Source organism: Tamandua tetradactyla, chromosome 6 (assembly GCF_023851605.1).
Source record: "Tamandua tetradactyla isolate mTamTet1 chromosome 6, mTamTet1.pri, whole genome shotgun sequence".
NCBI classification, from domain to species: Eukaryota; Metazoa; Chordata; class Mammalia; order Pilosa; family Myrmecophagidae; genus Tamandua; species Tamandua tetradactyla.
Genome location: NC_135332.1, coordinates 134,181,548 through 134,206,887, shown reverse-complemented (window position 1 = coordinate 134,206,887; position 25,340 = coordinate 134,181,548). Strand labels below are relative to the sequence as shown.

Sequence of the window (25,340 nt, the reverse complement as noted above, 5' to 3'; positions counted from 1 at the left end):
CCAGAGTACACAGGAATCCTCTTTCCGTGCCAATCAAGCTCTGCTCCTCCCACACACAAGGGGGAAGTTTTGCTGGGTGTGAATTGACATATTTAACTTGCTAGCATTAAAGCATTTGGCTTTGATTAGAATCCAACTTAAATATTTACTTTATATTTACAAAATGAGAAATGAAAACTATGCTGTGTCAATTAAAATGTAAATTTTTGACAGGGAGAGATTATAGAACATGACTAGGCATATCAATGCTGGATTAAAAGAAAAGAGTGCAATTCTGTTCAACTAAAATCCCCAATACTAGATTCCTAACTAAAACTATAGGGGGAAATTACAGTCAAAGCTTTTCAGTAACTACAGGATAGGTTCCTAATCTACTTCTCTTATGTAAGAAAGATAAATTGAAATATAATTTTGTAGAAAATTAAGTGGGGACTCACCATATTTTAAATTTTGCATTATTTTTAAGGGAAGAATAGAAGATAATGTGATATTCCCTAGTTACCTACCATAGACAGGTAACATGGCAAAAAAAGAAGAGCCACAGAAGGGTTTCATCTTAAGAGCCCTTGTAACAGTTTGCTTTCTCATGAGCTGTGCCTAACCAGGCAAAGTTAAGCAGAGAACAAAACAAGAATCATCTGGGTGATTTGAGAACATGATGACGCTACCTGAAACATCTAGACATTTGAAGCAAATGGTTCTCCCACATTCATGAAATTACTAAGACAGTTTTAGCTTTCAGCTTGACCTCTCTACCTCACTGGGGGGGGGAACTGTCTACACGTGGACAAGAGCGGACCACACCTGAACTTCTGGTGATTGCTGTTCATTCCAAAGCCATGAATTCCAGTTCATGACCATGGCCCTTTTGGCTGCTTAGAACAGTTTAATACTCATGTGTGGATGGTGCTATGATCTTTTAGTGTATGAAAGCACAGCAGAATTTTTCCATTTTCTCTTCTGGTGTTTCATAATTTACAAAAGCATGATCTGCTTTCACATCTAAGTACTTTAATTCTGTCTATCAACATTTTGCTTTTCAGTAAGATTCTTTTCACTGAACCTGAGATGGACACTGTGCTGGGACAGGTCCCTCCTACTGGGTCCATCATTCTAAGACTCGGCCAATTTCTTTGGGGCCTGGGGCCATTCTGGGATGCCTGCAGAGGTGGCCTACTGGGAGATTCAGTGGAGATTTGGTGCTATGTGCTCCTGTGTAATTGCTGGTTACATGTGTCTTGAAATTTAGAATCACTTCACGCAGAATGGTCAATAGTTGGTGGGAACAGAAGAGGGGCTAAAAGACACTTAATCTTAAGTTCTTGGCCTGTTACCACTTAAAATTGACATTTTTCAAGTCATTGTTTGTGCCTAATCACTTGAGTTATTAATTCATATTTTTTCCTTAAAAAAAGTTGTAATACGTATTTATCCTGTGATTAGGTCTGGGGGTGGGGTGGAAAGCATTAGTGGGTGGTGTTTTTGCTGTGGTACAGGCCTGGAGCTTGGAGGTCTCTTTTTATTATGGCGTTGGAGAAGAACAGCAAAAATGTTCACAGAAATGCGAGAAAAAAAAAAAGTTTTCTATGACCATTGGAAAAAATGAAAGCTCTTGAGTGTTGATTACCAAATTAGCTTTGTTCAGAGTTATTGCCTTGACATCCTGTATTCTGAATTTTTTTTCCTGCCTGGTACGGCATCTCTCAGTGTTGCTCTATCACTTGGATGAAATGGAAGATAACCATTCTTGAATACTAAAAAACCCACTTCTTTGATGATTTTGGTACACTGCAAATCTGTAGGCATTATTAGATATTCAGGTAGTGCACGTAGCTTCAATTAGGATGTTTCAGAGAAACTCATGTCTATCAGAATTATTTCAAGCAGCCTAAACAAGATTAAACTTATACCATTTATCTTAAAATATATAACCTAAGACCTTCCAGTTTTCAGAGAAATATGACTGTTTCAAATATAATAGACTCAAATTGCTTATAATTTTTATATCAAAGAATAAGTTTCAGAACTATCAATTTTATACATTCTTAGTCTTTGACATGTTTCCAACCACAAAGACCAAGAAAATAAATGAAGAGAAAATTAAACCATGCATTTGTAAAGATTTATCTTTCCCCATGAAATCATGTGTTTTGCAAGTGAGATTTAAAATTCCAGAATTTGTTCAGGCAGATATGGAACAATTTTTTTCTTTTACATTTCAAGGAAGCAGCTTTGCAAAGCAATAACAAAAGTCTCCGCAACAATATATTATGAAGAAAATAATAAAGTTGTATTGAATATTGATTTAAAAATATATTCCAACTGATGGGAAATTTGCTCTTGTGAAACTAATGTACCAATTGTAATAACAATTCTCCTCATGAGCAAATTAGCGAAGCCTAATTCTTTCTACAGTTAGGTGATAAAATACATACTTGAGCAAAGCTCATGGATAAAGAGATAAATCTCTTGAGAACTCAATGCATGTCTTACTTCATTCCAGAACTCCTAAACTTATGACATTCATTCCAGGGTATCAGACTAAGTATTCTTATTTCATTCTAAAACAAGTAATAGGCATGGTTGGTCTTAAGAAACTTACCACATAGTTCTTCTGTGTCAAGGTTGCTAAAAAGATGAAGAAAATAGTACTGTTACCTTGGACATATTTTATGTTTGCTTTTCAAAATTAAATATAGCTATTTTTCAATGCATGTCACTATACTAATGTATGTGTAATGTATAAATAGTTACGTTATTTGACTTAAAAGTTTTACATTGTTTACGGAGTCATGTCATTAACAGATTATGCCTTAAAACAATTAATTCCTGAGGTTCATTTTCCCCCATTCTATCTTCTTGGCAACATAACATAATGGTGCAGAATGTAGGCCTCTGGAGCCAGAAAGCTTGGGTTTAAATCCTGAGTCTACCACTTACCATCCATGTGACCGTGAACACTTCCCCTCTCTGTGTCTCAGTTCCTCAGCCCCAAGATGGAGATAATTCCTACTCCCCTGGGATGCTGTGAGATTTAAACTTGTTAGTATATATACAGTACCTAAAAGAATAACTGGGACAAAGGAAGTTTTTAATAAATATTAACTATCACTATTCTTGACTTGGCAGAACTGCTAGAGCTTCCAAAGTTACCTAAATTCAAACTTTGAGGGAAATTTCATTCAATGCTAATTTCAAATGATGTCTAAAACAAAACAAAGAGCTACATGGCTCAATATTTACATATGAACAGAAGACACACACATTACTATCATGGTATAAGTGTAAAATTTTTTATGAAATATTAGCAAAGGAGTTATCAGACACAAATGTAAGGATGGTTTAATATCCAACAATTAACACAACATTACATCATAACTTAGAGGAAAATCACCATAGTAAATTTTAAAAGGTAATTTAATAAAATTCAAGAGTAATTGCTCATTCAAAAAAAAGTAAATGAAATAGAAATAGGTAAACCTCTTTATATTTACTAAAAATCAAAATACAAACATCAGTTAACTGAAAATCTTTGACTTTATACAAGCATCACCTGTCAGATTGCAATGCAAATAATTCTCATGATCTAGTCCTGCTTTGAGTAGAAGTTAGGGTCATTGGATAGGTGCAACATTGGTATAAACATTCCAAATATTGGTTTCTTTTACTAGTTTTACCAGTGACTTTGTTATGTAATTTTTAACTCAGGATTTCGTTCTGACAGTGAATATTTAATCTTGCAGAAATAATATCTCCATACTTCAGTGAATCATTTTATAAAGTAGTATCTGCCATCAGATGGACTATGTAAAACCTTCTGTGGTAGTTTTCATATGGACTCCTATTCATCCTTTCATGTATTCCACAAATATTTGTTGCTATGTGCCAGGCATTGTTCTAACAGCTGTGGCGGGATGCAATAGATGCCAGGATGAATATGTCAGATCACTAGTCTCTAGGACCTCAAATTAGGGGCAGACTAATAAAGTAAATAAGTAATCACAAATCAATAAAATAGTCACTTTAGAGGCACAGTTAGCGCTGGTAAAATTTATCAGGGATTATATCACAAAGAAGAACATTTTTTAGCTAAATCTCAAAGCTAAATATGAGTAGAAAAGGCAATTAAGGGAAGAACATTCCAGTTAGAGAAAACACTATTTACACACACACATGAAATGAAGGTGTGACGAGTTCATAAAACTTTAAGCAAGTCCTCTGGCTGGAACCCATGGGTGTACAAGACCATCTACTGAAATGAAAGAGGAAATATCTGGACTTCTATTTGTATTTATATTTAACCTTAATATTTAAAAATTTGTATAGTTTTATAATATATAAATATTAATACTATGGTTCATATATATATATAACTTTTAAACAAACGGATCTATATATCTATATTAGGATTGTACACTAAAGAACATTTCCTAATCAGGATCTTGATTAAGAACAATTCTGTGTTCTACACAATGACACCCATCGATAGGGATATGGGAAGGCAGGGAGAAGAAAGATTTTGGGATAAAACCTCTGAAACTTGGAAATTTACTGGATTCAGGATTAAATAGCTTAGACATTTTCAGAAGTACCATTTCAGACAATTTCATCATTAAAATACTTACTTTCTAACCTTAGTGTTTTCACAGAATTTCAAATTCGAAAGGGATATTAAAGGTAATTTTGCTTTTGTATTTGCTTTCATTAGATTTTTCCGCAGGTTTATAATGAGATTTATTTTGAATTTCCAAAAGAATGAGCAACCCAATCTACTCCTGAAAGTTAAATTAGTTGGAACATATAAAACATAGCAGTTGAGAATAATCTGCATGACATTAGCCCCACTTGTTCCTTAGTAAAGACCGTACTTACTATACCATAGGGTATTGAGATTTAGAAACCGTCTTTTCTAAAGCCTCAAACATTCCTTTATTCAACATTTTTCACTATGTTGTTTTTAGTAGGTTGTATAGCAGTATTCTTTTCAGAGTGGGCTTATATGGATGAATTTTAGGACAACTGATTTGTTACTGAGATGTATTTCCTTCTTGTAGTAACATGACATACTAAAGAAATCAAGCCATAGACAAGCCTTGAGTATATTTGCAATATTTTCCTGCTTCTTTTAACATTTGCAGCATTAAACCTCATAATCTTTTAGCTACACGATCATTTTCTTATAAAAGCAAAATGGAAATAATGAATGCTAGTACAGATAAACGTATTCTCATTGAAACAGAACCAGGGAGGTATTACTATAAAAATGTGTATTCTCAGCTAGACACCAAAAAGAGGTAAAGAACAAAAACATTCATTGCAGCCTGATTTAGAACAGTGAGGGAAAAAATGGAAACAAGCTAACTGTTTATTAGATGAATAACAATGCAAATTGGATATCAGTACACAATTATTAAAATGTTCGTAAAAGTCAATAGCTTGGAAAAGTGCTTATATTTAAAATTATACCTAAAACAATCAAAGCAAATATAAAATTGTATATACATGGTTGATCAAAAAGTACATATATGTAAGTTTTGGAAGAAAATGAGCAACAGTGTCTGTAGTAAGCCAGAGCTGCTGGATGCTAGGATGCTAGCATTTGTTACTGAGATATTCCACTACTAATCAGGAAAAATAAAATAACTTGTGTGATTAAATACAAGAAGTCAGAAAAAGTTGGCAAGCATAAAACATAAGTTCATAGTATTTAACTCCTTAAGGGCCTATTTGATAAAAATTACCTTAGATCTTAGTTGGACCTGCCTCTCAATTTTGCAAAGAGCAGCATTTCAACATTCCTAGTGATGGCAATGACATGGCATAAACAATTTAACACCATTCATTAACCATTCTCAGGGGCAGTTGAAGCTGTATTGATTTTACCCTTTTTGGGCACTCCAAGTTCCTATGAACCAATTCTATCCTGTCTAAGGAGAAGCATGTCTGCGGATCAGAAAGAGAGAGATTTTTGAAGTACAGTTTAATCTCTGCCTAGAATCTTTCTCTACCCATTTTATATACCAACTCTTAGCTATATACCAGTAACATCTCTCTCAGGTATTCTTCTACAGATTTAGCTGCCTTTACCATTTCCACCCTATTGCAAATAAGAACAAAGGGTTGTGACTTTCTTACTGAAAAACCACCATTGTAAACGCCTCTTTTGCTTCTCCTGATTATATTCCTGGTTATTTTTAGCTTCTTCTTCTTTGAGTCTAAAATTTACATACACTGTGAACATCAGGCAGAATCTTTAAATTCTGAATCCTAGGTTCTGATTTACTGTGTTTCCTGTTTATCACCCCATTAGAGTGAACATTTCTAGTGAAAAAGAACTAATTTTTTTCAGTTCGCAAAACACTTTACTAAACACTGCTAAATATCTTAATAGACTGAAGGAGTTCATTTTTGCTTACAAAGAGATATTTACTTCTAGCAATTATGTGAGGCAAGGAGAATCTGAGTCAACACTCAGTTACTCAGTGATGGAAATGGGTAGCGGAGCACATGTTGGTTTATTGGCAGACTAGTAGACTGGCTAAGTAACAAATATGCTCAGCCGTCATTGTGTTTTTCATTTTACAAAGTAATATTATGATCTGCCAATTCACTAAGGATAATCTGAACAGTATATCTTCCAATATTCATCAGGGCAAAGCTGTTGAGCTAGCTCTGACACACCAAACAAAACAGGAATAATGAAAATTGACAGAAGCAATATTGGGAGATTAGAAGAATACAAAGTACCTGACCTTGAAAATAGTTTGATAGTTTTTACTCTTTGAACTCTGTAATTGGTCACACAAAGTCTGGTTAACTGCAGAGGGGCCGGGCAGGCTGTAGGATTGTGACCTAGAAATGGACATGCCCCTGGAATGGAACAGATGCGGCAGATGCAAACTAAACTGAGGTCAGCTCTACCAGCTGGGAGAATTTAACCTAGAGGAATAAAGTGGCATAAGATACAGTCTCCAAAGGGATTTCAGGTACAGATGCTATTCAGATATTCCAGCAGGCAGGGGCTAGAATGAAGAGCCTGTAGCTGAATACTAAGGTCCACCATGAACATAAATCCATGTTCCATAGTCTTAGAGGGATGGGGATACTACATGGGTTATCAAATAGGGGCCTGTGCACTATGCAATGAGCAAAAAAATCAGAAGCAGAGTATAAGCGGAAATTGATTCTTAAAATTAAGGCAAATACTCAGACGCCAAAAACAAGGCACTATGTAAAGTTAGGCTATCAACATGGGTAAAGTGATGCTGTGTCTGAGTAAACACTGGTAACAGATCTTTAAATCTTGTCTGCTGAAGATCATAATTGTATCTAGAAATCAAAGTGGGTCAGAGCCTGTAATCTATAGGTTAAATTGTCCCAAGTCTATGGCAACGAGGGTTCCAGAGATTGGTGTCAGGCAGCATTTGGCACCCACTATAAATGTGGACTAGAGAGTGCATAATGATTATTAGACTGTCATAGCTGGGGTCACCGCTAAGCTTTAATCTAGAGAAAATGTCATAGGTCTCTAACACAGGGGCCGAAATAGGGTCAGTTTATTCTCATACATGAATACAAATAAATACTATGTGTCCTATATGAGAGACAAAATGGAGTTGGAAAAGCATATGTTATTTTTCTGAAGTTAAAAGCTAATCATTTATCATCTAAGACATTCTAATTAAACACTTTCAGTGTGCACGTTACTATATGCTATGTGAGATTCAAAAGAGCGTGTAGGCAGAACAATACCACTTTCTTGCTTTTGTTTAATTTAACTGTCCTTTAAGAACTTGGTGAACTGAAGAGCTGGTTCAAAAGTTGGCAGTTAACTGTGATACATTAGATAAACTGAAATTTCAGAATTCTACAAGGAAAACTGACGATACCCTAGAGTGTCAAATTTGGAAATACGAGGAAAAAACTAAAAAATGAAGAACACAGAGTTGACTAGCATCTTATATGTATGGAGTATTTGGCATTTATTGAATACAGTGATAAGATTTTTACATGGCATGCCTCACTTAATTCCTGTAACAACTCCATGCTTTATATATAATCAACTCCATTGCATGCAGGGAAGTAGACATTAGGCAACGTTAAGTAACTTGTTTGAGATCACACATCTAAGAAATAGCAGAGCCAGGATCAAAACCAGGGATACTAATTCAAGAGTGATCTTAACTATTAGCTTCAGGAAACTGGGAATCAGTGATAGATATTTCATGCTCTTAGCATTAGGAGGGACTTGAAGCCACAGGAATACTAGCACTTGCTCACTGAGTATAAACTGAGGACCATAAGGGCTATGGAGAAACCTTCACTTGGACTCTTCATGCCTAAGCAGTATGTCATTGAACTCACCAAGGGTGAGGATGATGCTCTCTTCAACCGCTCTACTGACCTCTACATTATTCAAGGTCAGGGTCTCTGTTACATTCACTCTGCATTCACATGGGTGTTGAAAAGAATAACTGGCACAAGGCAACTACCCAACTGAGGCTTTTAAAACCTATTCCTAGGGATCACCATCATATAAGAGCCCAGTAAGGGAAGCTGGACTATGAAGGTGCTAAACAGGATGGTCAGGGGAAAGCCAGGAAAGAGCGTAGCTCAAGAAGACGGAGGAGGACAGAGTTGTACCAGCTCTAAACTGAAGAAAAGGCACGATAAATACTAAGGTGTCACCGCAGTTCAACTCATCATATTTGGCCATTTTATAAACAAGTTTCAGTCCTCCCCTGAAAACCGGACTGAAAGTGAAAGAGGACATGCAGGAAAAGCATACGGATGACCTGGACAAACCTGACACAAAAGCAAGGAAAAAATCAGGGACTAAGTCAGGGGGTATGTAAACAAGGGAGGGGCAAAGTAAGGGAGAAAATTAATCATAATTTATAGGCCGGGGTCAAGAGGCTGAATTGGGAGAGGAGACAATTGGTGCCGAGAAGCCCCAGCACAAATGAGAAGGGGTAGAAGCCTTTCTACTTAGGTACCACAGCTTCTCTGTGGTAGAAGCATTTCTACTTAGGTAGCTATTTCTTTTTTGGAACCTAAAATAGAACGCACAGAAAGCTAGTCTGCTCATACCTGAGTCATTTTCTAGTTTAAAGGTTTCTAAATCTGGCTGATCATCTAAACCACCTGGAGGATTTTCAAAAAACACACATTTCCAACAGTCTGTATGGGAGGGAGGAGCAGGAAGCCGGACACAGGGTCTGGTGGGACGGACGGTGCGGGCTGGACGGGAGGCCTCGCACATATCCTGTCGCCCCGCCCCGCCCTGCCCCACCAGTCCGGCCAGTCATTCTGCCCAACCCCCACACCGGCCCGGCTGCAGAGATGGAACCTCCACGGCCCCACCCCTCCCCCAGGCATGCTGCGCCCAAGCTACGCCCACACCCTTGGACCAAACCCCTCCTCCTCGACCGCGTGTTCCCCATCCAAAGAAGAGCAGCTGCGCTGTGGCGCCTGCCGACTGGCGTGGGCTGGCAGTGGCGGGAAGGATGGTCACCCTACCCAACCCTACCCCCGCCCCACCTCCGACCTGGGTCCACCTCAATAATCTTTGCTTCCTTCTGTAGAAACGGGGAAGGGCTGAGATCACAGCATGGAATTGTAGCTAAAGTCCCCAAACTGTGGAGGCTGGCACTCCTTCCCCACTGGCATGTCAGACTGTGGAAACACCTAGCCAAGTGAAAAAGAATCAGTTTCTACTAGGAGTTAGGGAAGGTATCTCAACCAAGCTCCAACTGTGGTTTTAATGAACATATCTGGATTGCTGGATACAAGCTGTCAGCACAGAGAAACCAGAGCAAGCAGGAAAAGAACCCTGAGGTCTTGCAAAGAGGAGGGAAGAAAAAAAAAAGAGGCTTTTGGAGTTAGCCAAGCCCAGAAGGCTACGCCCCAAGAAAAGGGGCACATAGATCTGGTACCAACTCCAGTTCCTGATTTATCAATTTCAGGGCTTGGGACTGGGTCTAAAAAGGGATTTCCTTTTATAAAATTAAGTAGCTGATTAGAGAAAGCCTCAGGCATTTTCAATAGTCAGGGCTGACCCAAGAAAGGGTGAAGTTAAGGTAGGTCTGAGAAACAAAGTAACTAGTCAAGTGAAGAAGATAATTCCCTAAAGGACATACCTTCTCCTGGAAAAGTGGGGGTGGGGATGGGGAGGAGGGTGGGGGGAGCAACTCAAGTGGAGGCTCTCATTTAAAGAATTCAGACCTCAATCAATCAGTATTTCCATAGAAATAAGGATAAAATAGGATACTATGAGCAACTATATGCTAATAAACTAGACAGCATAGATATGATGGACAACTTCCTAGAAAAGCATGAACAAGCAACATAGACTCAAGAGGAAATAAATGACCACAACAAACCAATCACAAGTAGAGAGACTGACTCAGGCATCAAAATGCTCCCCCAAAAAGGAATGCCCAGGATCAGATGGCTACATATGTGAATTCTACCAAACATTCAAGAAAAAATTAGTACTAATCCTGCTCAAACTTTTCAAAAAAAAAAATTGAAGAGGGAAAGCTGTCTGACTCATTCTATGAAGTCAACATCATCCTAACACCAAAGTCAGACAAAGATACAACAAGAAAAGAGAGTTGCGGGGTGGGCCATGGTGGCTCAGCAGGTAAGAATGCTTGCCTGCCAAGCCCAAGGACCCGGGTTCGATTCCCAGTGCTTGCCCATATATAAAAAAAAAAAAGAAAGTTACAGAACAATCTCTTTAATGAATCCTCAATACTTGCAAATTGACCCAGAAGCACATTTTAAAAATTATATAACATGACAAAATGAGTTTTTTTTTTTCTTTTTGTATGCTATATGTCAGGGTCACATTTCATTGTTTTTCCATGTGAGTATCCCATTGAAACACCATTTGTTGAATTTTTGTTTGTTTTACTAGTTTGTTGGGAAGTGCATAGACAAGAAATTGAACACAGGTCACCCACATGGTGAGAATTCTAACACTGAACTACCCTTGGCACTCCCACTAAGTGAGATTTATTCCAGGTATGCAAGGCTGGTTCAACACAAGAAAATCAATTAGTGGAATACACCACATCAATAAATACAAGCTGAAAAACCATGATCATGTCCACTGAAGCAGAAAAGGCATTTAACAAAATTCAACATTCTTTCTTGATGAAAACACTTCAAAGGGTAGGAATAGAAGGGCCGTCTTCAACATGATAAAAGGCAAATACGAAATACCCACAATTAACATCATATTCAATGGGGAAAAACTGAAAGCTTTCCCTCTAAGATCAGGAACAAGACAAGAATGCCTGATGTCACCACAATTATTCAACATGGGGCTAGAGGTTATAGCCAGAGCAATTAGACAAGGAAAAGAAATAAAAAACATCCAGATTGGAAAGAAAGATGTAAGACTATTTCTGTTTTCAGATGATGTGAAACTTTATGACAAAAACTCCAAAAAAAATCTCCAGCAAAGCTACCAGCATTCATAAATGAGTATAGTAAAGTGGCTGGGAACAAAATGAATACCCCCAAATCAGGTGTACTTCCAAACAACAGCAATGAGCAATTTGAGGAGGAAATCAAGGCAAAAATTCCATTTGCAAAGTGCAACCAAAAGGATAAAATATTTAGGAATAAATTTAACCAAGGCCACAAAAGACCGGTATGCAGAAAACTACAAGAAATTGCTAAAATAAACCATGGAAGACCCAAATAAATGGAAGGACATACCGTGTTCATGGATTCCAAGTCTAAATAAAATAAAGCTAAGGTGTCAAGTGTACCCATACTGATTTAGAGATTCAATGCAATACCAATTAAAATCCTAAGAATTTAATTTTCAGAAATAGAAAAACCAATAACCACATTTATTTAGAAGGGCAGGGTACTCCAAATAGCTAAAAATACCTTGAGAAAGAAAAATGAAGTGGAAAGTGTCATACTTTTTAAAGCACATTACAAAACTACTGTGGTCAAAGCAGCATGGTACTCACATAAAGATAGATACACTGACTAATGGAACTGAATTGAGTGTTCAGAAATAGATACTGTCTTCTATGGACAGTTAATCTTTGATAAGACAGTCAAGTCAGCTGGGACAGAGCAGCCTCTTCAATAAATGGTGCTTGGAGAACAGAATATTCATATCTAAAGGAATGAAAGAACACCCCTATCTCACATCTTATACAAAAATTAACTCAAAATAGATCAAAGACCTAAACATTAGAGCTAAGACCATAAAACTTTAGGCAAAAATGTGGGAAATATCTTGTAAATCTTGTGATAGGACATGGTTTCCTACACCCAAAGTGTGAACAATGAAAGAACTAGATGATTGGGATTTCTTCAAAATAGAACAGCTTTGTTCATCAAAAAACTTTGTCAAAAAAGTAGAAAGGCATTCTATGTAATAGGAGACAATATTTGGAAACCACATATTTAATATCCTGAATATATAAAGAAAGCCTACAACTCATCAACAAAAAGACAAATAACCCAAATAAAAAATAGGCAAAAGTCATGGACAGACACATTTCAGAAAAGGAACTACAAATGGGTAAAAAGCATATGAAAAGATACTCAATGTCACAGACTATTAGGGAAATACAAATCATAACCACAATGAGATAGCATCTCACACACACTACAATGGCCATTATCACAAAAACAGAAAACTATAAGTGCTGGAGAAGCTGTAGAGAAAGAGGCACACTTATTCACTATTGCTGGCAATGCGGAATGGTGCATCTACTCTGTAAGGCAGTGTGATGGTTCCTTAGGAAGATAAAAGTAGAATTGCCATATGATCCAGCAATCCCATTACTAGGTAAATATTCAGAGGAACTGAAGGCAGGGACACGAATGGACATCTGCACACCAATGTTTATGGCGGCATTACTCATGATTGCCAAGAGATGGAAACACCTGAAATGTCCATCAACAGATGAGTGGATAAACAAACTGTGGTATATACATACAATGGAATATTACACAGTTGTAAGATAGAATTAAGTCATGACCCGTGCAGCAATGTGGATGAAACTTGAAGACATTATGCTTAGTTAAGTTAGACAGAAGCAAAAGGACAAATACTGTACGGTCTCACTAATATGAACTAACATTAATGAGTGAACTTTAAGAGTTAAAGTTAAGAACACAGGTTATCAGGCAATAGAAAGAGGGTAGAGATTGGGCATTTGATGCTGAGAGAGTAAGGAAGTTCAACAGGATTGATTGCAAAAATCCAGAAGTGGATAGGACAATACTATCTGATGGTAGCACAATATTGTACATACTCTGAACAAAGCTGAGAGTGAGTATGGTTGATGGAGGAGGGTTAGGGGGTATATATGACACTGGAAGGGAAGATACAAGACAAAGACTGGAACTGTAAAATTGAAACCTAGAGTAGACAATGATGGTGATTAAATGTACAAATACAATAAAGATTTTACATGACGGTGAACAAATAAATGTCAGCATTGCAAGGAGGTTAAAATGGGATAGTGTAAGGAAAAATACAATCAATGCAAACTAGGGTCTATAGTTAACAGTAGCATTGTAATATGCTTCCATTAAATGTAACAAAGGCAATATACCAAAGCTAAATGTCAATAAGAGAGGGATATGGGGGAGAGGTATGGGATCCTTGGTGGTGTTTCTCCTTTTCACTTCATTTTTTAATTTCTTATTCGTCATTGTTTTCCCCTTCTTTCTTTGCAGAAGAAACAGAAATGTCTTCGTATAGATTGTGGTGATGAATGCGTAACTACATGATTATACCAGGAACTATTGATTGTTTACTTAGGATGTATTATACGGTTTGTAAATAAAACTGTTTAAAAAATAAACAAAGATAAAAGTGCTGACGAGTATGTGGAGAAAGAGATGTACCTATTTACTGTTAGTGGGGAACTAGAATGGTGCAGCCCCTCTAGAGGCAGGATGGTAATTCCACAGGAGACTATATATAGGGTTGTCATATGATCCTACAACCCCATTATCAGGTATATACTTGGAAGAACTGAAAGTAGAGGCATACTGGTATTGGCAGTGCTCATGATTTGCAATGAATGGAGGTGGCCAAAGGGTACACTGAATGATGAATGGAAGGGAGAACTGTGGTCTCTATATACTATGGAATATTGAGTGGTTGCAAGAAGAATCAAGTTGTGATTCATGATGCAACTAGGTGACTGAACCTTGAGGTCAGCATGTTGAGTGAAATAAACCAGAAATGAAAAGACAAATGTTCTAACACGTTACTGATACTGACAAACTCTGATGTGCAGACTGAGAATAGAATTCTAGAGCACAGGTTATCAGAGGAAGGCTTAAGAAGTAAAGGTTCTTAAATTATAACCTCTTACAGCAGTCACATCTATTCTTGAATTGTAACTGTTATTTCTAAATTCTGAGATTCTGAGCTATTTGTGCATCACTTGGACATTCCGTGGAACTTTGGGTATCTGTATGACACCTGAGACTCCGAGCTAAGGTTCTACAGCTATGAAAGTCAGCATTACACCATACAGCAACTATTTAAAAAGCTGATAAAGAGATTTGACTTCAATTAGAGACAGGAATGAAGCCAATCTAGTTAGGACTATATAAATCAGGCTAAAAAAGATTAAATTGACTGTGTTTTAAACTTCAACATCTGTGTGAGACCAAAGGAAGATTTGTTTATTTGGTACAAGATTTATATTTTCTATAGCACACTATCTAGTTTAACTTGTATGTTCAGTTTATTTGAACACTATGATGACGTGGAACTTTGAATAGGGAGTGAGATCTTGTTGGTTTGTACATGTTTAAGTGTGATGCCCTGATCTGGGCAGAACATTAAAAAAACAAAACAAAACCAAAAACCATTTGCAAAGTCCCAGTGAAGAACAGGGGAGAAATGTTAAAATACTAAACTTCCCTATCTGGAAAATTCCTGATACTCTCACAAGCATCAGAGACTACCAATTTAATAGGCCAAGCCTCTGGTCTTGGGACCTGCCCTTATGAAACTTATTCCTGCAAAGGAGAAGCTTAAGCTTACCTATAATTATTCCCTAATAGTCACCCCCAGAGAACCTCTTTTGTTGCAGGAGGTTCTCTCTCTAAGCCAACTCAGCAGGTGAACTCACTGCCTCTCTCTTACATGGGACATGACTCCCAGGGGTGTAAATCTCCCTGGCAACCTGGGACATGACTGTTGGGGATGAGCATGGGTCTGGCATCATATGACTGAGAAAGCCTTCTTGATCAAAAAGAGGAAAAGAAATGAAAGAAAATACAGTTTCAGTGGCTGAGAGATTTCAAATAGAGTCAAGAGGTCATTCTGGAGGTTATACTTATGCATTATACAGCTATCCTATTTTAGTTTTTAGTGTATTAAAATAGCTAGAAGGAAATATCTGAAACTACTGAGATGTGTTCCAGTAGCCTTGCTTTTTCAAGATGATTGTATAACCATAAAGCTTTTACTATATGACTGTGTGATTTTGAAAACTTTGTGGCTGATACTCCCTTTATCCAGTGTATGGACAGATGAGTAAGAATATAAGGGCAAAAAATAAATAAAAATAGGGAGGATAAGGTGTATGGCATGTCCTGGGTATTTTTTTTTAATTTTTATTCTTATTTTGTGGGAAATAATGAAAATAATCAAAAACTGATTATGGTGTAGAGGGCACAACTATATGATGATACTGCAAACCACTGCTTGTATATTTTGGATGATTATATGTTATGTGATATATATCAATAAAATTTCATTAAAAATTACTTATTTCCCAGTCAAACCCTCAAAGATTATGCTTTAGAAGATTTGAGGTGACTCAACAACCTGTTCTTTTAAAGAATTTCCAGGGGGATTTTAGGAATCATCCTTTACTTTCAACACTCTATCTCTCAACAAATTATCTCTCAAAGCAAATAAAGCATTTCTTAGAAATGAATTCTGTAAAGTATATTTGATGCTCTCAAAAGTAACATTTAAAATTTATTATAAATATATACTCAGTGGTAATATCACTAAGTTCAAAAATTATATATACAATAACCTCTGTTAAGTATTTGACTCTTTAGAGACTTGAATTACACTCAGTAGAAGAAAAATAACCCTCATACAGAAGGTCAGTCTCCTAATGAAAACAGAGTATTTAATATCACTGTGTCTTAAGCCAAGCACAATACCTAATAGAATAACCTGGATTTAGTAGAAATTCTTTATAGTCATGCTGAAGTTCCCCTTCCATCTTATCCTTCAGAGCTCACTATCCTCTTGCCTTCAATTATCAATTGCAGCTACTGACTCTTACTTCTTGTACCTCCTCCCCGTCTTCTCCCCCAAGCTTCAGTCTGGTTTCTGTAACTGCCTTTTGGCCTTCTCCACTTGGATATCCTGCCACTATTTACACCAGTGCAGCTCACCCTTCAGTGTAAGAATCACCTGGAAGGTTTGTTAAACCATCATTTACTGGGGGCCTATGAATATGTATTTCTCTTAAACTCCAGGTGACACTTATTCTAGTGCTGCTGGTCCAAGGAGCACACTGAGTGACACTGAAAGGGATGGCAACAGGTTCATCTGAGCTCATCCCCTTCTTCCTTGGCCCAAGTTTATCTGGCATTTCCAGAGTCCCAACATCCAGGGCTACAAACACTTTCTGTTAGAACACACTGCTCCTGCCTCACTTGCACCACTTGTTCATGGCACTCAAGAGAGAATCATCCCTACTTAGTTCACCCATTTTGTCATCAAACTGACTCCAGGAGATACCTTTAAGAGATAAAAAAAAAAAAAAAATTAAAAAAAAACATGACCTCAAAGACCCAGTTTTATACTCGGATTCCTATTTTGAACAGATTTTTAGTGAAGACTGCATCTTGAATATTATGTCCGGTGTAAAAGTCATGCCTAGGGCCAATATAATGGGTATTTTACCGAGAAGCTTTTGGAACTGCATTTCCTGTTCAGGGAAACAACAACAAAAATTCATTCAAACTTTTAAGTTTTATGATTAGAGTAATGCTGGAGAGGGGGTGTAAGAAAGAAATAATTACCAGACACTGTTTTCATTATGCTGTGCTATCTAATTGCCTCAGCATAAAATAGCTGTGAAACAGTTGCTGTGATTTAGCATCCCACTCTTAACTGTTAGAGGATTTTGAGCTCTAATTGGCTGATTGGCATTCCATGGTCTTCCAGAACTGAAGAGGTGACCCATGTCCAATGTCCTCAGAGGACACAACAATATGACTCTACTCCTCCACCTTCTCCCTCCCCCTGTCCCCCCCTCTGTCTCAAGGCTGCTTCATTTCTGCTTAACACCTGGCCCCACCCCCACATCCACAATCAGAGCTTCCTAAGGTTGCTGAGAATCTTTCTTATCTCTTCTCCTTTCTGCTACTTTGCCCATACCTTCTGGATCTTTTACATGATATATATAATGCAATGGCCATCTCTTGCTTGCTCTACTCATACTTTCTTCTGTATCATCATCACTCTGTCTTGGGGAAACTTGTCCTCAACAGTGTGCCTCTGACGGGGCTGCCAATCATAGTACCCCATTTCTAACCTACCTCACTCCAACCCACTCTGGCCATAAGGAAATGCAAGAACTCTCCTCTCCCCTTGGCTATGATGAATGGCCCAAGATTTGGACATACTGCTAAGTGGGGCCATTTAAGAATACTTTCTTGCAATTTTATGTATAATGTCAGGAGAGGGCCTTTTCCTACCTGTGGGGTAGCTATGGTGATAAAACCTTGCACTATTTAAAGTTATTCTCCCTTCCCTACCATATGTCAGAATCCCATCTGGTAGAATAGAATAGGATAAATTCAAGAGAAAAGCATGCCAAAAGAGAGGGGTCAGAACAGGAATTAAATAAGAATAATGAAGCTAAATTCTTATAATTTGGGTGACAAGTGTCATACTTAGAGTCTCCAGTTTTGCTAATAAATTGTCTTTTATTGCTTAAACTAGTATGAGTTGGGTTTCTGGCTAAAGAAGGCCAAAAAGTACAGAGGCTTAACAATCAATGAGGTGACATTATGAAAGTACTTGGGAAGGCTGAGCAAGATGAGGGGTGGAAAACTCTACTAAATAGCCAGGAACTGTATGGAACAACTGGGGGACTTTAAAGACCAGACTCACATTGTGTACCAGTCTGGCATGAGTGAAACAGCTGAGCTCCCACACAGAATTACATAAATTTACAGATCCAAGAAGCACAGAATACTCCTAGCAGAATAGATCTGAATAGAAGTACTCTAAGACACTTACTAATCAGACTGTCAAATGTCAAAGACAGAGAGAATTCTGAAAGCAGCAAGAGAAAAGCAATCCATCCCATACAATGGAAACGCAATAAGACCATGCAAATTTGTCAGCAGAAACCATGGAGGCGAGAAGGCAGTGGTATAATATATTTAGATACTGAAAGAAAAAAACACAAACCAAGAATTCCGTATTTGGAAAAACTGTCCTTCAAAAATGAGAGGGAGTTCAAAATATTTTCAGTCACTGAAAGAATTTATGACTACGAGTCCAGCTCCAAGAAATACTAAAGGGAGCACTACAGGCAGATAGGAAAAGACAAGAGAGAGAGGTCTAGAGAAGCATGTAGGAATGAAGATTATCAGTAAAGGTGAAAAGAGAAAAAATAAGATATGACATATAAAATCCAAAAGAAAAAATGAAACAAAGTACTGCCTTTACAGCAATAACATTAACTGTTGATGGATTAAACTCCCCAAAGGACATAAATTGGAAGAATGGATTTAAAAACATGACCCATATATATGCTGTCTACAAGAGACTCATTTTAGACACAAGGACAAAAATAGATTGAAAGTAAAAGGTTGGGAAAAGATATGCCATGAAACCTCAACCCAAAAAGAGCAGGGGTAGCTATATTAATATCTGACAAAGAAGACTTCAAATGTAGAATGGCTGAAAGAGACAAAGAAGGATACTATATATTAATCAAATTAACAATTCATCTAGATGACATAACAATCATAAATATTTATGTGCCAAACCTAAAAATACATCAGGCAAACACTAACAACAGTGAAGGGAGAAACAGACAACACTACTTTAGTAGTTGGAGACTACAATACACTGCTCTTATCAATGGACAGAACATCTAGACAAAGGATCAATAAGGAAACAGATATGTTGAATAACATGATAAATGAACTAGATTTAACAGACATTTATAGAACATTACACCCCACCACAGCAGGATATACATTTTTCTCAAGTGCTCATGGATCATTCTCAAGGATAGACCATATGTTAGATTACAAAAAAGTCTCAATACATTTAAAAAATTGAAATTATGCACACTTTCTCAAATCACAATAGAATGAAACTGGAAATCAGTAACAGGGAGAGGGTCAGAAAATTCATGAATATATGGAGGCTAAACAGCACATGCTTAAATGACCAGTGAGTCAAGGAGGAAATTACAAAAGAAATCAGTAAATACCTTGAGGCAAATGAAATGAAAACATATCAAAACATATGGGATCCAGCAAAGGCAGTGCTAAAAGGGAAATTTATTGCCCAGAATGCCTAAATTTAAAAAGAAGAAAGAGTGAAAATCAAGGAATTAACTGTTCACTGGAAAAACTAGACAAAGAACAGCAAACTAACCCAAAAGTAAGGAAAAGGAGAGAAATAATGAAGATCAGAGCATAAATAAATGAAATTGAGAATATGAAAACAATAAAGATAATCAACAAAACCAGAAGTTGTTCTTTGAGAAAGTCAATGAAATTGATGCACCCTTATCTAGGCAGACAAAAAAAAAGGAGAGAGAGAAGATGCAAATAAATAAAATCAGAAATGGGAGAGGAGAAAAAACTAGTGACCTACAGAAATAAAGGAGATAATGAGAGAATACTATGAGCAACTGTATGCTAATTAACTAGACAACACAGATGAAATGGACAACTTCCTAGAAAAGCATGAACAACCAACACCGATGCAAGAAAAAAATAGATGACCTCAACAAACCAATAACAAGTAAAAGAGATTGACTCAATGATCAAAAAGCTCACCCAAAATTACAGCCAGGACCTGAGGGCTTCACATGTGAATTCTACTAAGCATTCAAGAAAGAATTAGTAGCAATCCTGCTCAAACACTTCAAAACAAAAAATTGAAAAGGAGAGAAAACTACCTAACTGATTCCTTGAAGGTCACCTTACTAATATTGAAGCCAGAGAGAGACAGTATAAGAAAAGAAAATAACAGACTCTTTTATTTAATGAATAATGATGCAAAAAATCCCTAAAATACTTGTAAATCAAATCTAGAAGCACAGTAAAAGAATTATAAGTGACCAAGTAGTTCATCACAAGACAACCAATTAATGGAATTCACCACATCAATAAAAGTAGAAAATCAACATGAGCATCTCGATTGATGCAGTAAAGGCATTTGACAAAGGGAACATCTCCAACATAATAAAGGATGTATATGAAAAACCCACAGCTAACATCATACTCAATGGGGAAAACTGAAAGCCTCTAAAATCAGGAACAAGACAAGGATGCTCACTGTCACTGCTGTTATTCAACCTTCTGCTGGAAGTTTCAGCCAGAGTAATTAGACAAGAAAAAAGAAAAGGCATCCAAACTGGAAAGAAAGATATAAAACTGTCACTCTTTACAGATGACATGATACTATATGTCGAAAACACTGAAAAACTTACAGCAAAGCTACTAGAGCCAATAAATGAGTATAACAAAATGGCAGGGTACAAGATCAATGCACAGAAATAAGTAGTGTTTCTATACTCTAGTAATGAGGAATCTGAGAAGGAAAGCAAGGCAAAAATTCCATTTACCAGAGCACCCAAAAGAATAAAATATTGGGAATAAATTTAACCATGGACACAAAAGACCTACATATAGAAAACTACAAGAAATTGCTAAAAGAAACCATGGAAGACCTAAAGAAATGGAAGGACATACTGTGTCCCTGGACTGGAAGATTAAATGTCATTAAGATTTCAGGTCTACTCAAATTGATTTAAAGATTCAATACAAGGCAGGCCATGGTGGCTCAGCAGGTAAGAGTGCTTGCCTGCCAGGCCCGAGGACCCAGGTTTGATTCCTGGTGCCTGCCCATGTAAAAAAAAAAAAAAAAGATTCAATACAATGCCAATTAACATTCCAAAAACTTACTCTGCAGAAACAGAAAAACAAATAACAAAATTTATTTGGAAGGGCAGAGTGCCCTAAATAGTTAAATATATATTGAGAAAAAAAATGCAGTGGGAGGACTCACATTACCTGACTTTAAAGCATATTACAAAACTACAGTGGTCAAAATAGCATGGTACTGGCATAAAGTTAGACATATTGACTAACAGAATCAAATTGAGTGTTCAAAAACAGACATTCTCATCGACAGATAGTTGATCTTTGATAAGACAGTCAACTCAACTGGGACAAAGCAGCCTCTTCAATAAATGGTGCTTGGAGAAGTGGAGAGCCATATCTAAAAGAATGAAAGAGGACCCTTATCTCATACCTTATATAACAACTCAAAATAGATCAAAGACCTAAACATTGAAGTTAAGACCATAGTATTTTAGGAGACAATATAGGGAAACATCTTATAAATCTTGTGATAAGAGGTGGTTTCTTAGACCTTATACCCAAAGCATGAGAAATGAAAAAGAAAGAATGAGCTGAATGGGAGCTCTTCAAAATTAAACACTTTTGTATATCAAGTACTTTGTCAGGAAAATAAAAATGCAGCCTATGCAATGGGAGACAATATTAGGAAACCACATACCAGATAAGGTTTTAATATTGAGAATATATAAAGAGATTCTACAACTCAAGAACAAAAAGGCAAATAACCCAAATAAAAAAAATGGCAAAAGACATGGACAGACACTTTTCAAAAGAGGAAATACAAATGGCCAAAAAAGCATATGAGAAGATGCTCAACATCACTAGCTATTAGGGGAATTCAAATCAAAACCACAATGAGATACCATCTCACACGAATGAGAAGGGCCATTATTATGGAGAAAAAAGAAATTAAAACAGAAACTACAAGTGCTAGAGAAGATGTAGAGAAAGAGGCACACTTATTCACTGTTGCTGGGAATGTAGAATGTTGCATCTACTCTATAAGGCAATGTGGTGGTTCCTCAGGAGGCTAAGTACAGAATTGCCATATGATCCAGAAATCCCATTACTAGGTATATACTCAGAGGAACTGAAGGCAGGGACACAAATGAACATCTGCACACTGACATTAATAGTGCATTATTAATAAATAAAAAAATAGTGCATTATTTATGACTGCCAAGAGATGGAAACAGATGAAATGTCCATCAATGGACTAGTAGATAAACAAACTGGTACATACATATGACAGAATATTATGGAGCTGTAAGACAAAGTCATGAAGTATGTAATGTGGACGAACCTTGAGGACATTATGCTTAGTTAAATTAGACAGAAACAAAAGGACAAACACTGTATGGTCTCACTAACATGAACTAACAGTAATAAGTGAAGTTTGAGAGTTAAAGTTAAGAACACAGATTATCAGGAGATAGAAAGTGGGTAGAGATTGGACATATTCTGCTGAAGGAATACAGAACATTCAACAGGACTGTAAAGATCCAGAAATGGATAGCACAATACTATTTGATAGTAGCACAATAATATAAGTACACTGAATGAAGGTGAGTATGGTGGAGGAAGGAGGGTGGGAAGCACATATGACGTCAGAAGGAAAGATAGAGGATGAAGACTGGGATGGTACAACTTAGCAATGCCTAGAGTGGACAATGATGGTGAGTAAATGTACAACTATAAGAATGTTTCTGCATGAGGGTGAACAAATGAATGTCAACATTGTGAGGGGCTGAAATGGGATGGTATATAGGAAAAATACAGTCAATGTAAACTAGGCTCTATAGCTAGCAGTAACACTGTAATATACTTCCATAGAATGTAATAAAGGCAATATGCCAAAGCTAAATGTCAATAAGTGGGGGATATAAGGGAGGGGTGTGGGGTTCTTTGGGGAAGAAAAGGAAATGGCCTTTGGTGAAGTCATAACTATGTGATTATACTAGGAACCACTGATTTTTCACTTAGGTTGGATTATATGATGTGTGATAAAACTGTTTAAAAACGAAGAGTGTGCTCGCTTTGGCAGCACACGTTCTAAAATTGGAACGATACAGAGAAGATTAGCATGGCCCCTGCGCAAGGATGACATGCAAATTCATGAAGCATTCCATATTAAAAAAAATGACTAGAGAGACAGAAGTACTGGACAAAGTGAGAAGAGAGCTCCTATTCACTGTTGTAGGGAAGTAGAGAGGTGCATACTCTCTGGAGGGCAGGGTGGCGGCTCCACAGGAGGCTAGGTGTGAGGTTGCCAAATGCTTCCTGCAACCCCACTGCTAGGTGTATACTTGGAGGAACTGTGAGTGGGGATACGAATGAACATTTGCACACTGGTGTTTATGGAAGCAGTGCTCCTGCTCTGCAATGGATGGAGGTGGCCTAAAAGTACATCAACTGAGGAATGAAGGGAGAACTGTGGTATACACACACAATGGACTACTTCATGGCTGCAAGAAAAAATGAAGTTGTGAGGCATGCAACTAGGTGAATAAATCTTGAGGATAGTATGTTGAATGAAATAAGTCAGAAATGAAAAGACAAATATCATGCCTCATTCATCTGTACTAACTATACTATACAAACTTGGAGAACTGAAATTGAGAGCATTAGTTATCAGGTTAAGTCGTGCTATAAAGGTTCCTAGATTGCAAGCTCTTACACTCAGTCACATTTATTCCAGAGTTGTGTTATTTCCAAGTTCTGAGAAGCTGAGCTATTTGTGTACAAACTGGTCATTCCCTGGAACTTCGGGTATTTTTGTGACACCTGAGACTCAGAGTTAGAGAGCTCTGAAGCTATGAAAGTCAGAATTACCTCAGACAGCATCTGTTACAAACATTAAAAAAGTGATCAGATTTCAACTGGAGATATGAATAAAGCTGATCTGGATGGCACTAAGGTAAATCAGAATATAGGGTAAAGGGTGATATGGTCTAAATTTAAAAACTTTAGCTTTTATGTGAGACCAAAGGAAGAAATATTTATTTAGTGCAAAGATACAAATTTTGGGTAGCACACTATCCAATTTAACTTGTATGGTCAGTTTATTTGACCACCATAATAACATGGAACCTTGAATAGGGAGTGCGGTCTTGTTGCTTTGTACAGGTTAGTGTGATACCCTGACACATCCCAATAATTTGGGCAGAAAACAAAAAAGTATTTGCAAAGTCCCCTTGAGGGACTGGGGAGAAAGGAGGAAATATTAAACTTCCCCACCTGGGGAATTCTTAATATTCTTGCAAGCACTGGGGACAACCAATTTAATAGGCCAAACCTCCAATAATGCGGCTCACCCCTGTGAAACTCATTCCTGCAAAGGAGAAGCTAAGTCTACTTAAAATTATGCTTGAGTCACCCCAAGAGAACCTCCTTTGTTGCTCAGATGTGGCTCTCTCAAAGCCAACTTGACAGGTGAACTCACTGCCCTCCCCCCTACATTAAACATAACTCTCAGGGGTATAAATTTCCCTGGCAATGTGGGACATGACTCCCCAGATGAGCCAGGACCCCCAGTATCAAGGGATTGAGAAAGCCTTCCTGACTAAAACGGGAAGAGAGAAATGAGAAAAAATAGAAGTTTCAGTGGCTGAGAGATTTCAGAGTCAAGAGGTTATTCAAATGCATTATATAGATATCCCTTTTTAGTCTTTAGTGTATTAGAATAGCTAGAAGGAAATACCTGAAATCGTTGAACTGTAATCCAATATCCTTGATGCCTGAAGATGACTGTATAACTATGTAGCTTTTATAGCGTGACAGTGTGATTGTGAAAACCTTGTGGCTGATTCCACCTTTATCCAGGGTATGGACAGATAAGCAAAATAATAATAATAATAAGGACAAAAATAAATATATTATGGGGGGGATAAAGGGTAAAGAAAAAATTGGGTAGACTGTAATACGGGTACTCAATGAGAGGGAGGGGTAAGGGGTATGTGATGTATGGGTTTTTTCTTTTTCTGGAATGATGCGAATGTTCTAAAAATGATCATGGCAACGAATACACAACTATGTGATTGTATACTTTGGATGGATTGTATGGTAGTAAAGCTATTTCAATAAAAATATTTTTTAAAATATTCAATGAGAACATTTCTTTTCCAGCAAAGGACAAATTAATCTTCTCTTCATATCAGCCATACATTTCAGGTCTTTTGTTCTGC

General features: G+C 37.2%; 1 protein-coding gene and 1 non-coding gene across 2 annotated transcripts in view; one reads left to right on the top strand and one right to left on the bottom strand.

Moving 5' to 3' along the window:
- NECAB1 (N-terminal EF-hand calcium binding protein 1) overlaps positions 1–25,340 on the bottom strand; it is a 208,316-nt gene that overhangs the window by 102,292 nt on the left and 80,684 nt on the right. The window contains exon 4 of the mRNA XM_077167170.1: positions 2,603–2,628. Within this exon, the coding sequence (XP_077023285.1) occupies positions 2,603–2,628 (26 nt within the window). The remainder of the gene's footprint in view (positions 1–2,602; positions 2,629–25,340) is intronic.
- Positions 23,185–23,291, top strand: LOC143689151 (U6 spliceosomal RNA). The gene has a single exon (XR_013178616.1). It is a non-coding gene; the product is annotated as a U6 spliceosomal RNA (small nuclear RNA).